At 38.9% G+C, this 14,539-nt stretch overlaps 1 protein-coding gene across 20 annotated transcripts in view; it reads left to right on the top strand.

The window, feature by feature from the left end:
* The window catches only part of EPB41L3 (erythrocyte membrane protein band 4.1 like 3), a 131,336-nt gene that overhangs the window by 79,981 nt on the left and 36,816 nt on the right, over positions 1-14,539 (top strand). For 16 of the 20 annotated variants that reach the window (XM_075213339.1, XM_075213340.1, XM_075213341.1 and 13 more), the window contains exons 8-12: positions 4,982-5,069; positions 8,325-8,477; positions 10,180-10,277; positions 10,962-11,137; positions 13,818-14,038. In XM_075213339.1, coding sequence (XP_075069440.1) covers positions 4,982-5,069; positions 8,325-8,477; positions 10,180-10,277; positions 10,962-11,137; positions 13,818-14,038 — 736 coding nt within the window. The remainder of the gene's footprint in view (positions 1-4,981; positions 5,070-8,324; positions 8,478-10,179; positions 10,278-10,961; positions 11,138-13,817; positions 14,039-14,539) is intronic. The other 4 variants (XM_075213338.1, XM_075213350.1, XM_075213346.1 and 1 more) reach the window with 1 other exon arrangement.

Below are 14,539 nucleotides of genomic sequence, written 5' to 3' on the forward strand. Positions count from 1 at the left end.
GACGTGGAATACAGTTTTAAGATTATTGATGTTAGGCAAATGGGGAATACATTGTTTCTTGAGCATATATAAACAGGCACATGGATAAAGTATGTGTAATTGGTACCCTAAGAAAGACAATATAGGCAATGGTGTTATTCAGTGAAACGGAGCCGCAGAGAAGCAGAATTTGTTTTAAAGACTGTAAGCTATGCCGCATTATTTTTTTGTGATCTCTAAGCTGTAGAATGGAATATTGCAATCTGATGTTTAAAGTGCAAAGAACTTAAAATCTATTGTTGAATAAAAAAACACCTCTTACCTTCTAACTGACTCCTCTAGATTTAAAACTTGAGTAAATTTTCTGACACCATCAGCTTAATGCTCCATATACGAAAAGGATAACTTCACCCAATTTTTTTTTAGAAAAACAGTATTGAGTAGACTTCGGTAAGATAGCTAAAATAACAGATTTATCTACCTCCATGTCCCTGATTCAGCTGTAACAATTGGAAGACCTACTTGAACAGAGGATGAGATTGGGAAGAGCTCTAGGGATTTAACAAATCTGATAGAGATTTGGGAAACACCTGGGTTCTCCTGCATAGTCCGCTAACCTCCAGTATGGCCTATAAAAGAAAAAAAATTGTGTTTTACTACTTTAAAAATAATCAGGTTTTTTTATGTTTTTGAACATGCTTCTGAGCATTCCAGCAACACACACCTGACCTGAAGTACAGAAAAAGACATTATTTATGGATATTATTTTAAAAAGATGTTGAAATGAAATTCACCAGTGGATACATAAATTAAATGGAATATTATCCTTTTTAGTTTTTGGAATCTTGCCCATTCTTTTGTTTTGTGACATTTCGGTCATAGTTTATGTAAGAAGTACTCCATTGCTGTTCTCTTGTTAAGACTTCACTAAAGTGTGCTTCATTTTTCTGTCCTGAGAATTAAAATATACATCACAAAAGAAGAAAAGCAAATTGCAGAATTTATTTTAGCTGTTATTTGTTTTCTTGTTTTGTTTGACACCTTTCCTCAATTGTGAAGGGATCACTTATTTTTCTTTCCTACCATTGGGGGACACTGCAAGACATTGGGGTATAGTAGGTGGGACAGGAGTTAGTCACTTAGATTTATATTTTTTCCTCCCCTACTATGCCCCTCCTCTCCTGTAGCCTCAGTTTTGTTTAAGTGCCTAGGATATAGGTCACGCTGGTATAGGCTACTGTCCTTACCTTGATTAGTGTTGGGTTTTGTACGTTTTTATTTTCATTTACCTTTAGGTACAGTGCGGGGATGGAACCTAAGACCCAGAGGGGTGAATAGTCTGTCAGCGCTAGTTACCCTGGTCCCTTCAAAGGTAAGTAGAAGCCTGTACCTTGTTTGCCGGCAGTCATCCCCTAGTAATGAGCAGCGGAGGCTACCTCCTTGTGTTCCTGTGAAATTAGGGCTTTAGGTGCCCCATGTAGGATCATTTCACTGCAGGCACAGAGCTACAGTTGCGCGGAAGGGAGTCTCAGCACCCTCCCCTCTTAGCGCGGCGGACGAGCTGGCAAGTCCACCCCTCCCAGCCGGGGGCAAGGGGACAAAGTAACAATCACTCTCCTCAGGAGGCGATTTGTTTTCTTTTAGCGCTGCACGCTACCTGGGCAGCTTGTTATGTGTGTGCGGTCAATGCACGCCGTTTGCTATACAAAGACATTGGCGATGCATGGAGGCAGCCATGTTTAGGGAGGGTTGAAGGAAGGACGGCCCCCCTACTTCCTGCCGCGGAAGTGGCCATCTTGGATTGCTGGGACACAATGATCATTGGCTACACGCTGCTCCTCTGCTTTGCCTCTCTTCTACTGGTATCATTGTATCCTATTTGTAATATTTAGAGACAACTGTCATATCCTATAAGGCTGTTTACACAATCAGGACTATTCGGTGTCTTAGGATTGGTGTATTTCAGAGATAAGCCTGGTATAGAGAATTGGTAGAATCTCTCTATTTGTGGTCAGACTTTGGTTCTCAGACTTAGCTAAATTTAAGGAAAACAATATTTTGCTTTTTATATTGTACTTAATTGGTATACTTCATAAATATGTCTGAGAATGGGGCATCCAAAAATATGGGATCCTCGGGTATGTCTGCACTGAATTATACATGTGCCAGATGTAATGCCAAATTATCTGTTGGACAGCCTAACCAGGATGCTCACTGCACGGAGTGTAAAGCCGAGATCCAGGAGTGACACACCCCAGCTCAAGGTGGAGCAGCTATGGAAGAACCGCTCTGGCTAACTTTAGCCATAGCGAAGCTCAGCCGCGTGAGGATACAGTTCGCAGAGGTACGTAAAGTTTCTGTTCCCCACACTTCTATACAATCACTAGCAGGCACATCTGCTCAGTCCGTATCAGTTCAGTAAGAAGATTTCCTACTTACAGTATCCCACAGGGCCAAAAGAGTCATCTCTGATGCGCTACAGGGACGCAATCAAAATTCAGACCATTCTTCAGAGAAGGAGGGTGAATTAGATACTGATTTGCAGGAAGAGGACTCACTTAGTTCTATAGATTCTGCTCCTGCCCATAATGTTTATAACCTCATTCTGGGTATCAGACATACCTTGGGATTTGCTAATCCGGAGCCCACAATCCCATCAGGGTTCTTCTTGTTTAAGAAGACCAAGGCGCAGGTGGTCGCCTTCCCATCATCCCCTCAGATGATGGAGATGGTATCTGACGCATGACACAGGCCTAATAAGCAGTTTATGATGCTGGGAAAATTTAAAACCCTTTACCCTCTCCCGATTGGTCCCTGAACAAACACATTTTTGCTCTTCTAGTGGAGTGCTGGGGCATGCCGGAGATCGATCTCATGGCATCCATGCTCAGTTTTCAGCTTCCCCGATACGGCTCAAAGACGCGGAAGCCTCAAGGAGAGTTTGTGGATGCCATGACAGTCCCATGGCACTTTCATCTAGTGTACCTCTTCCCTCCGATACCCATGCTCTCGCGGGTGCTAAAAAAGTTAATAAGAGAACGGGTGCCCGCAATTCTAGTAGCCTCTCATTGGCTACGCAGGGCATGGTTTTCACACACTCTGAAACTGGCGGCAACACCCCCCTTCCATCTGCCAATACAACCATATTTTCTCGCTCAGGGTCCTCTTCTCTGCCACTCTTTAGATCGTCTAGCTTTGACGGCGTGGCTGTTGAAACCCTAATTCTTAGGGCCAGGGGTTTTTCACAAGAAGTCATTGGTACCCTAATGAGGGCCAGAAAGGTCTCCTCCTCTATCATATACCATCGAGTCTGGAAGACATATATTCTTTGGTGTGAGGCCCACAGTCTACACACATCCAGGTTTAGTCTCCCTTGGCTGCTGGCTTTTCTGCAGGCCGGCCTCCATAAGGGGCTCTGGCTGAGGTCCCTTAAGGTTCAGGTGTCAGCACTTTCCATTTACTTCCAACGCAGACTGGCGACATTCAGGGATGTTCAGACCTTTTTGCAGGGGGTCCTTCATCATCCTCATCATTTATTTATATAGCGCCAACCATCATGTTTAGCCCCCTTTGTTCACCCAGTGGAACCTTGGGACCTCAATTTGGTGCTTAACGTGCTTACCCACACCCCATTTGAACCTCTGGAGTCAGTTGATTTACGCCATCTCACTTGGAAAACGGTGTTTCCTTTGGCTATCTTGTCAGCTCGGAGAGCCTCCGAATTAGCAGCGCTCTGCTGCAATTTTCCTTTCTTCATTTTCCACGAGGATAGAGCGGTCCTGCGCACCAAGCCTTCCTTTGTTCCAAAGGTTGTGTCTAGGTTTCACTTAAATCAGGAAATCGTGGTCCCTGCTTTACGCCGTCATCCTCTTCTTCTTCTAGTGACGAGTTTCTGTTGCTGGACGTCGTTCAGACTCCTCGTCTTTATGTTGACCGCACAGAATCTGCAGAACAATGGACCTTTTTGTTCTTTACAATGCGCAAAAGTGAGGCTGGCCTGCCTCTAAAGAGTCCCTTGCCCGCTGGATAAGGTCCACTATCTTTATGGCTTATATCCGGGCGTCTCAGCCCGTCCCAGCAGCGTTAAAGCCTCATTCAACCAGAGCTGTCGGTGCATCTTTGGCGGCACGCCATGGGGCGTCGGCGAAGCAGCTATGTAGAGCGGCACCTTGGTCATCTGTGCACACCTTTTCAAAATTCTACAGGCTGCAGGGCTTTGCATCCGTGGATGCGAGTTTTGGACGCAGAGTGTTGCGTGCAGCCATTCCAGAGCATTCCCTCCCTTAGAGGCAACTTTAGTATGTCCCCAATGTCTCGGTGTCCTCCAATGGTAGGGAAGAGAAAAGAAGATTTTTACTTACCGTAAAATCGATTTCTCTTACTCCATTGCGGGACACTGCGCACCCTCCCTTGCTCTGTAAATAGTTCTGTTCTGTGAATTTTGTTACACAAAAAAAAAAAATTATTTTAGCGCACAGGGCTCCCCTTTTTCATATGCTTGGTTAGACAAAACTGAGGCTACAGGAGAGGAGGGGCATAGTAGGGGAGGAAAAAAGATAAGGCTAAGTGCCTAACACCTAGTCCCACCTACTATATCCCAATGTCTCGCAGTGTCCCCCAATGGAGTAAGAGAAATAGATTTTGCGGTAAGTAAAAATCTTCTTTTTATATTACATTTACTTAAAGTTGGATACATTTTTATATTTCATGTTGCTTAATTATAGTGGCATTGTTGACATTTTATGACAGTAAGTGCTGTCGTTTCATCCTATAGGTTAGGTAGCAGCAAGAAGTACATATGATTCATGTGTTCAAATAAAACTATTTTCACAGTAATTTAAGCAGGCCCAATGTGTAAAAACATTTCAGAGTGCTTTAGCTTGATTTCTAGATATAATAATCTTTCCAAATATCTTAAAGTGAATTCCATGCTTACAACTACTTTGCCAGCAGAAACACCATTTTTCTAAAGAATAACTGAATGCCTTGTCTTTATCTGCAGAGGAATGACTCCTGCGGAAGCTGAAATGCACTTCTTGGAAAATGCCAAAAAATTGTCAATGTATGGAGTAGATCTTCATCATGCTAAGGTATTGACTTATATCTGTCCCTCTTTCTCACTGATCCATCCTGTGATCTCCAATCTGTTTGCCTGAACTCTGTCTTCAATATTGGAGTTATATGGTGTTATATGATGTTTATAGCTGCAAATATTATGTTGTGTATTTAAATAAGTTTAAATCCAAGATATGCCTGTGTGTGAGTGTCTACGTCTACATGTGTCTATTTTCTGCCTAGTAAAGATAGTTTGTTGGTATGTGAAATAAGCACTGTAGTAATAATAGCTGTGTGTGGTTGCTATTTGTACCATTACCGGATTTCCACACCGTGGGATCTTATAGTTCATATAAGGTCATTCAGTTGTTAGGTTAGCTTTTGCTTCACAAGGGATTTTTATGTGTAGTCCAACTGTGGCAGGTCGTTATTTTTAGTTTTGTTGCACCCTTAAGAAGCCAGATTAGGGGGTAAATGTATGAAGCTGAGAGTTTTCGTGCGGGATTGAAAAGTGGAGATGTTGCCTATAGCAACCAATGAGATTCTAGCTATCATTTTGTAGAATGTACTGAATAAATGATAGCTAGAATCTGATTGCCTATTCAAACCTGCTGGAAAACTCTCAGCTTGATACATAGGTATCTATCTTGTTTCGACAATGTTTAGATAGGACTTTGTTTTAGCCATGACCGTGTTAATGCAACCCACAGGGAAGTTCTGGGTCACTTAAACGCATTTGACAAGTGATGCACTGTATGAGCTGGTAGGATAGGGTGCAATAAAACGGGATTGTCAAGTGAGAATATGGACTGTTAGCCTGTAGCATAACCTGAGGCATCCAGCAGATAGCTCTCTACACATCAGCTGATAGGAAATGAGAGAAGGCTTAAAACAAATGGGTTTCACAAACAGGTCTGGAAGAGTGAACGGCTTCATTAGTCTATTGATGTAATGATTTTCAATTTTTAGGCTATTAGGTTTATATTTGATTCAGTCATATCAGATTTAGAAAGCAAAGTAGAGCTGACAGGAATCTCAATTGTTGTAACAGAGCAAGATAGGAAACCTTTAAAATATAACTGTTCACTCGTTTCCAACCTCAGTCTGGCAATATAATATTATTTATTGTAACATTTAAATGGGTGGCTTTTACAGAGAAACATTCTATATTACACAGCTTGTAAATGTCTAGCTCGTAACTTTCACTACTTTATTTCTCTATAACCATCTACAATATGTCCTTAAAGGTCTCTGAATATCATGGTGCATAGCTAGTCTATTTCATTCCAGTCTACAGAATAAATATGTCAGTCAGGTGGAGCATGGTGATATGACATTTATCAGTCTTCTAGTAATTACAAATATGATGATCATACCTAACTAAAACCCATTTGTTTGGCATTTGAAGTTGAACACATTTGCCCAAAATTCAATATTTTTTAAAGTAAGGTATTTGGCAGTAAATAAGTAAGCTTTACCATGTCACCCGTGCAATGAAAGTTAAATGAATTCCATAATGAATTTTTTAAGGTGGAATGCCTGAAGTCACAGTACTTATAACTTTACATAGTCAATCTCTGAAAAATTAGGAGAAAAAAAGGCACATAGAAAATAGACATAAAATGTGACACTTAAGTCTTTAAAGAGAAACTATGCGAAGTATATTTATGTAGAAAACACTGTAGGGTAAATCACACATCAGATGCGATTTGCAGATCAAAACCACACAATATACTATTCTGCAGTTAACTGAAAAATAAAACCGTGCCCAATGTGTTGCGGTTTGGAAACCCTTAACCACATGTGGTTCAGGACAAACTACACACAGCTTAGGCCAAAACGCATGGTAAAACATTGAGTTTTACCCCTTCCATTCTCCATTTTCTACAAGCCCCTGGCCTCTAAAAAATGATCCTATTATTTATTTGGTTTTTGTTGTAATACAAATGCAAGTCTGCACTTTCGCCTATTTCTCCCATGTACATACTTGCACTCGTAATGCCAGAAGAGTGTTCACTAGGAAGGCTCCAGGACTACTCCGCAACTCTCTAGGTTCGGAGGCTCGATTATTTTGTCATGCCCCCCCAATGCTGGTCCTAATGCTCTGTAGCACTGAGCTTACAGAAAATGGGAGCTTTGTTTTTTAAAACTTGACCAATCTCATCTGTCTGAACAATGTCAATCTTTTAATTTTTCGGACTGTTTATCATTTGTTTGCCTCTGGTTTGGCAAACCAACAATTAAAACATGGCGTGGTTTGCGTTGTGCAGTTTGGCCCTTAGTAAATCGCACGGTTTACAAACTGCACATCAAAGCGCATGAACATCTGTTATTTTATTAAACCACTAGTTAGTAAATCTCCTCCGAGTTATCACTTACTATGAGGTAGAAAGGTGAGATCCACAAAATCGGTGGCTTTTGTGCCAGACCTATGGCTGTTGAGAATTAAAACATTCACTGACAATGCTATTTAATTTCCATGCACTGATGTTGCTTGAGGTGCTGAAAACCTTGTTTAACTTCATTTAAATGTAAAAATCTTTTACAAATGGCTATAATTTGTATGGTATGTTATTTAACTATGTATTTTCATTCCTCTGCCAGTTCAATACACAACTTTGGGACATGTGTCTTTGTAGGCACCAGATGCTATATTCATTAATGAATCACAAGAGCAACATGCACTATTAACAGTTCTAAGACATGAGCTGGTTTAGAGGCACATCTTGCAGTATTATCAAGACTGGCTGTAGAAATTGTATTGATTAGATGGAAGTGATGTAGTGCTTGCAATGCACTTAGATGCACAAAGGAAGATAAGTGATGGTTATTGATAAGCAATAACTTTTATTTTAAAATGCCTCTTAAGGCTTACTGGTATAATGCATAATACGTTATAAAATCACCAACAGGGTGAATTTCTAGTGATTTATTAAGTACCTCTGTTTAATTATTTTCTCAATCACTAAGAGTAAAAAGGCTGATGGTGAAAATAATGTTACTTTTATGCAACATTTTGTGATTGTCAACTTCTACATAAATGATGTTATCTTGTCGCCTGCTGTATTGTATTTTGTATTATAAAAAAGACAGTAAACATAGAATAAAGAATTTGCCAGGAGTAATGGTTATAAGTAAGTAATGAAGGTAAAATGTTGTCACTTTAACAGAGCAATTTTGCTAAAGTCTAATGGTTTCTAAATGGAAATATTTTTATATTTGAGGTTTTCACTTCACTTTATTGTGCTGTTGCGTTGTAGTAGCCATCCTAATCAAAGCCTGCTTTTCAGGATTCTGAAGGTGTTGAAATTATGTTGGGTGTTTGTGCCAGTGGACTCTTGATATACCGTGATCGGCTACGGATAAACCGGTTTGCCTGGCCGAAGGTTTTGAAAATTTCATATAAAAGGAATAATTTTTACATCAAGATCCGCCCAGGCGAGGTATGTAGAATAAAATGATACAATTGTAATGGAGTTTACAAGTTATTTATCAGTATCTGCCAACACAATACTATACTTCTATTACACAGGGTTTGAATGCTAATTAATAAATGCAATATTTAAATACTAATACCTGACACAGACCTAACCTGCAGCTACATTATTCTGCTCTCACTTATCCCTAATGATGTTATGACTGTTACACAGGATGAAGTGTATGAGTCACATTGGAAAGTACCCAGAATCCATTTTGAACTGTATAATTGTCTCCAAAGATATCATTGGAACCAGAGCTGTCTTTGATTGCACTAGTTGTGTGACAGCTGTGCGTGACTATGGCATGTGGAAGAAAATAAAGCTCATTTACAAACCGCAAAACAATGCAGAATGCAGGCCTTCTTGTCTGCAAAGTACAGGGAATCAGTTTGTACCTGGTTTAGAAACACTCCTCATTCATTCCAACATTAAAGCGCTTCTCCTAAACTACTCAGTTTAGGCTCAAGTATGTCTTTAATTAATCATGAGAGTGTGTGGTCATTGGAACTGTCTTTATTACATGTGTAACTTTTGTGTGCTGAGTGGTTTTGTTACATTGGTCGAAGTGCACCTGGAAATGTTTTTATTCTTCTTCAGAATTGTAAGGCGAAAATGGCTCCCATGAAAAGTACAAAACGAGGCCTCCTCTCCAGTTCAAGTCATTTTTTGCTGAGGGCGAAAAAGTCTGTTTGCCCTCCCACAGAGCAGAAATGCTCCTTCTCTACCGCTTTTATTTAATTTAAATACTCTCATCCCAAAAAATAAGTTTGTTTTTACATGTTGGTGCAAAAGTACTATTATGTACTCAACATGGAATGTACCCAAATCCTTCCATTGGACGGTGTAAACTTGCACCCCTGCAATTGCCGCCATCTTGGCCTGCAAATACATACGTTTCCTGGGAAAACCAGTTGAATATTTGGCAGACATAGGAGCATGATTACACTGCAGGTTTGCACTTTCATAAATGAGCCTTAACTTCTCATTTTTTGTGTATTTGTGCTGAAACACAACTTTGAGCTTTACATCTGGTATTTGTGCAATTTTGATTACAAAAAAAAGTGCATGAAAAACACAATACTGTGAATTTGATCATGCCACTCACACGCATATGTTGGCAGTATTTAGAGTTTTAAATAAAAATACCCCCTATGTTGTATGTTTTCCCTTTAATCTTCCATGCCTGGGACTCGTGCCTTTGATGCGTTGTTTATGGTTTTGTTAGTAGGGAGAGGGACTATCAGTGGGAAAATAGAGATTATAGGTAAAGTCTTTCTTAAGTACATTGTTCCCGTTTTATATAGCCCATACTCCCTTTATAGCATCATCTTTGCATACCTCCAGGATTGGTCTTTGTAATGTTGCCATCTTTATAACAGTCTTTTTTTCTTCACACATTAAAAAAAATTAGTAATAGTAATAAAAAAAAGTAATAAAAGTAATAAAAAAAGTAAATAAAAAAAAGTAATAAAAGTAATAAAATGTAGTAAATATATTATGATATTTAATTTCACTTTGGCGTCACAAGCACTGTAATCGCTATCCGTAATGTTAGTAAATCTGATATACTGATAAATAAGGTTCTCTGTAAACAATCTCTCACACTTAAAATCCTTTGAGCAAAAAGACCATATTTTTCACTGTATTATATTTGTTTTCCTTTCAGTTTGAACAGTTTGAAAGCACTATTGGGTTTAAATTGCCAAACCACAGGGCTGCAAAACGTTTATGGAAAGTGTGTGTGGAACATCATACTTTCTTTAGGTATGTCATATTAATTTTTGTGATATTTCATGCGGTTGTTTTGCCTTTTGTTTACATGAAGTGTAGTCTAGTTTGTTTTGGCAGGTTTATCACAATGTCCAGAGTCTGTTTTTATGAAACTTACAATTACTTGTACTAGGTCCTATTTACTGCAGTGGTCGTTATACTTTTATCCAGTGAGCCTCACACACTCATTACGGGCAAGAACCAAATCTCACCTTTATCAAATGTCATCACAGTCACTGAGAGTACAAAATACCATATATTTCCCCAGAACTGTCGGCATAGTAAAATTATCTTGGTTCCTGCATATTATGCATCTATAGTTGACAACCATTAACTAATTTGTGTTTCTATATAAATGAGGCCAGGGGCGGGCTGGGCCGGGGGGCAGGGAGGCATCGGGCCGCTCAGTCTGACCGCTGTTTGGGCCGGCTGTCCCCCTCGTGGATGCAATAGTACATGAATGTTACCAGCGGCCGCATCACAAGACACGCGATGCTCATTGATGACGCCTGCCATTGGCCCTCGTATAAAATGAAGACACACCTCACTAGTACCACTCACTTCATAGTTTTTGAACCATTGCTTTACACATTACAAATATCTCCTTTCCGTGTAGAAATGTTCACCTCTGATTAGATTTAAGTATCTGACATGTTTTTGAACTTAAACTCAATATAGGTTGCTGTTACCAGAGGCACCTCCCAAAAAATTCCTTACCTTAGGGTCCAAGTTCCGCTACAGTGGGAGGACACAAGCTCAGACTAGAAGGGCAAGTGCTCTGATTGATCGACCTGCACCCTATTTTGAACGTTCTTCAAGCAAGCGTTATACAATGTCCCGAAGTTTAGATGGGGGTAAGAATTTTGCTTTTACATTAAATAAGTAGCTGGATGGATACATGATGCTGTAAAAGATCAGGTCCAACCCATTTTCTATTGCACAATGTAATTACAATTGGAGATGTAGCAGCTGTTATCATTTTAGAAAACGTTTTCCTTACCCAGTATCACAATTAAATGAACAAAGGACGCCCACACATGACTCCCACACCTTACATTGTGATAGAATGTCATCATGCTTTTCATTTAGTTTCATCTATAGTGAAAGATCATACCCAATGGGAAAAGATAGTAATGTACTATTAGTATTCTGGTTTCTTTGTCAAAAATTACTGCTCATATGTAATAAGGAAAACTGTGAACTATAAGGATATTCGTTACCTCTAGAAAGTCACTTGCCTGTTATCTTGGTGTCTTTTAATACTCTTATATTTCATAATACTGGGTTTCCCAAAATAAAATAGTAGGCACATTTAATACATCGTTATGTAAATGAGTTGCAAAATCAAGAAAACCTTATTTATTAACAAATAACAGTGTTGGTTTTTACTTTCTCTTATTTCCAGATAAGTTGTCTCTTGACAACTGTTTATATGGCAGCACCATACTCCTATGCATACAGAGACAGCCAATCAGAAAACTGTAAGGAAGGGGGCAGTACTGCTATTAACTATTGTTCCTAAGAATTGCACAATGGAGGCAGTTGTAGATCAATATTTAAAATACATAGCTGTAAGTGACACTCTTGGAGTACAGGTTTCTTTGAAATCACATCATAAACTGACCTGCTAGTAGCTGACTTGTCCGTTACTGTTTGACCAAGTGAAAATTAAATCTGGAATAGATGGGGCCAAAGAAAGTAAAAATCAGTCTCTCTCTGTTAAACACAGCAAGCCTCAGAGCTGAAAAGAACATTTGCTCTTTCTAGACACACAGCATAGCATCCCCTGCCCTGTCTGGCGCACTGTGGATTCGGGAAAAAGCAGAACCCTCAATGTTGCAATTATGCCATCTATATAACGCCAATACAATGGCAAGAGGAACATAAGACTCCTACATTTAAAAGCAAGAAAATATTATAATCATATAAATCCTTTGAAGAAAAAAAATTAAAAAAAATTCTTCTGGCTCTAATTTTCTTTATGTCTTTTAGTTTTCATTCCACCATCTTATTTCCATTTATTTTTGGTTCTATCATATTTCACACCACTTAATACCATGACTGCCACTATATACAAAGCATCTCTTACACTGACCCTGTTCTGGCTCCTGATTGGTTGACATTCAGATATTAAGACCATAGATAGACATTTGATAATAGTGTCAGTTTCCGTAGATCATTGCTAATGTTACTTGCATTATTAAAATGAATAGCTAATAGGGACTTTGATCACTGTTTATTGGAGGCAAAAGCCATTAGGTCATTTTTATTTTATGATTTTTTTGTCTGTAACTATGCAACCTGAAAAATGAAACTTGATAATCTGTGGCCTATGGTACAGTTTCTGTGTGACTACTGATGTGCACCTACCGCAGGCGATGACAAACCTGCTACCTGATATTATAGTGCCAAAACAGAATGTCTCCAGCTACAGTGTGCGATTAGTTTTACAATCAGTGTTTGTGTGAGACGAAGAGAGTAAGGGTGAGGGTTTGAGTAAATTAGATTCTGAAAAACAAACTCTTGTTCCTAAGAACAACAAAAAGTCCCTTCAGTAAAGTGTACATACATAACTCGCCATTAGTTTGTTATATTTGTTATATTCAGCATAACATGCATAATGTTTTAAACTACAATCCAACAATAAAAAAGTGCAAATGAAAACTATTTACCTAAACTTAACAGTCTAAGATTTGGTTTTGTATTGCGGCAAAATATTACAGGTTTTTCTAACGTTTGGAAATGTGCTTTGTTTCTAACTAAAAAATTTTCATAGTTTAACATTTATATAAACCCACACGTACACACACATGCGCGCGCACACAAAAAAAACGAGAGAGTTCTTCTATTTAGTTTGCAGGTAGGAGAACTGATTACCCCCATTATTTGCACATCAAGCCAATATAATTTATTCTGCATGGCTGTAGAATAAAGGATATAAAGTAAACCTATAGATAACAATACAAGAACATGCATATGCATACTGAGAGAGGACTGGTCTACAGAGCCTACAATATGTACGGAATGTGGGGAGAAGAAGGGTGAGGGAAGAAGTCCTTGTTTTGTCAGTTGTATAAATGTAAGTAATAATAAGTTATCATCTAGCTAATTCTGTGCAGAAAATGAATAAAGTACAGCTAGGAACGGATATGGGTGGAGGATGTAAAAAGATCAATGAGTAGAGGACGGTTACTAGTGTTTAGTTAGAATGTCATTTGGAAAACCCTAACCTAACAGGATTTTATATGCACCATCATTTTATATGATTTCACCAGAATCATTGTAGAGACGGCCAATTTATAGATTAAATCGATTTTCATGAAAATGCAACCTATCAACACTAGGGTTAGGGAACTAGGTTTAACCTTTACATGTTTATCATTTTTAACAAGCTAGATAATAATATGAAGTATTTGAAGATTGCTTTGCCAACTGTGTTTCAAACTTTGCATTTTTTCAGCCCTTTTTTGTTTGCTTCTAACAGACCATTCCATACTCAGTTATTTTTTCCCCAAATATCATATTTGCTTTTAGCATCAGTGAATGAAAACCATGACTTGTACATGAAGGATTCTGTGTCTGCCACAGAGGTGGGCATCGGCCCATACATCACAGCAAAGGGTATCTCTCAAACCAACCTGATCACAACGGTTACCCCCGAAAAAAAGGTTGAGGAAGAGAAAGATGAGATGGAAGAAAAGCGCAAGAAAGTAGAAGTTATCACTACTGTTACTACAATACGCCATGATACTAAGGTACTTATCCATTCCTAGAAGTGAAATGTTGTGCACGAATGCTGTAGATTTCTATTGTTTGAAAGGTGCAGGATGCAGAGTCCCTCTGGTGTTGTTCCTTCATTCCATCTAACTTCAGATATGGAGCTAACATTTTAATTTTCAATTGGAGCAGTGATCTCTAGGGCAATTCATTTGTGCCACGTGGTTTGTTTTATATTTATCTAGTAATACACAAGTGTAGGAAGACTAGGAATCGAACATCTTTGTGTGCCTGCACAGTTTATTCTTGCAGTCATGTGTGTTGTGTGCTGGGACTGTGCTTATCAGAGTGCAACAATTCAAGTTCTGGTGTTTAACCACTCCCAAACCAGTAAATCTTAAATGTAAGTGGTGTCATACCAGACATGCCAGCATTCCACGATGGTCATGAGGGAGAACGTTTAGTGGAGGAAGTAATGTGGCGTAACTTGCAATGTGTCAAAATTGGTTTAGGTTGTGGCTTAATTTAATTATTATATA

This window comes from Mixophyes fleayi, chromosome 5 (genome assembly GCF_038048845.1).
Source record: "Mixophyes fleayi isolate aMixFle1 chromosome 5, aMixFle1.hap1, whole genome shotgun sequence".
NCBI classification, from domain to species: Eukaryota; Metazoa; Chordata; class Amphibia; order Anura; family Limnodynastidae; genus Mixophyes; species Mixophyes fleayi.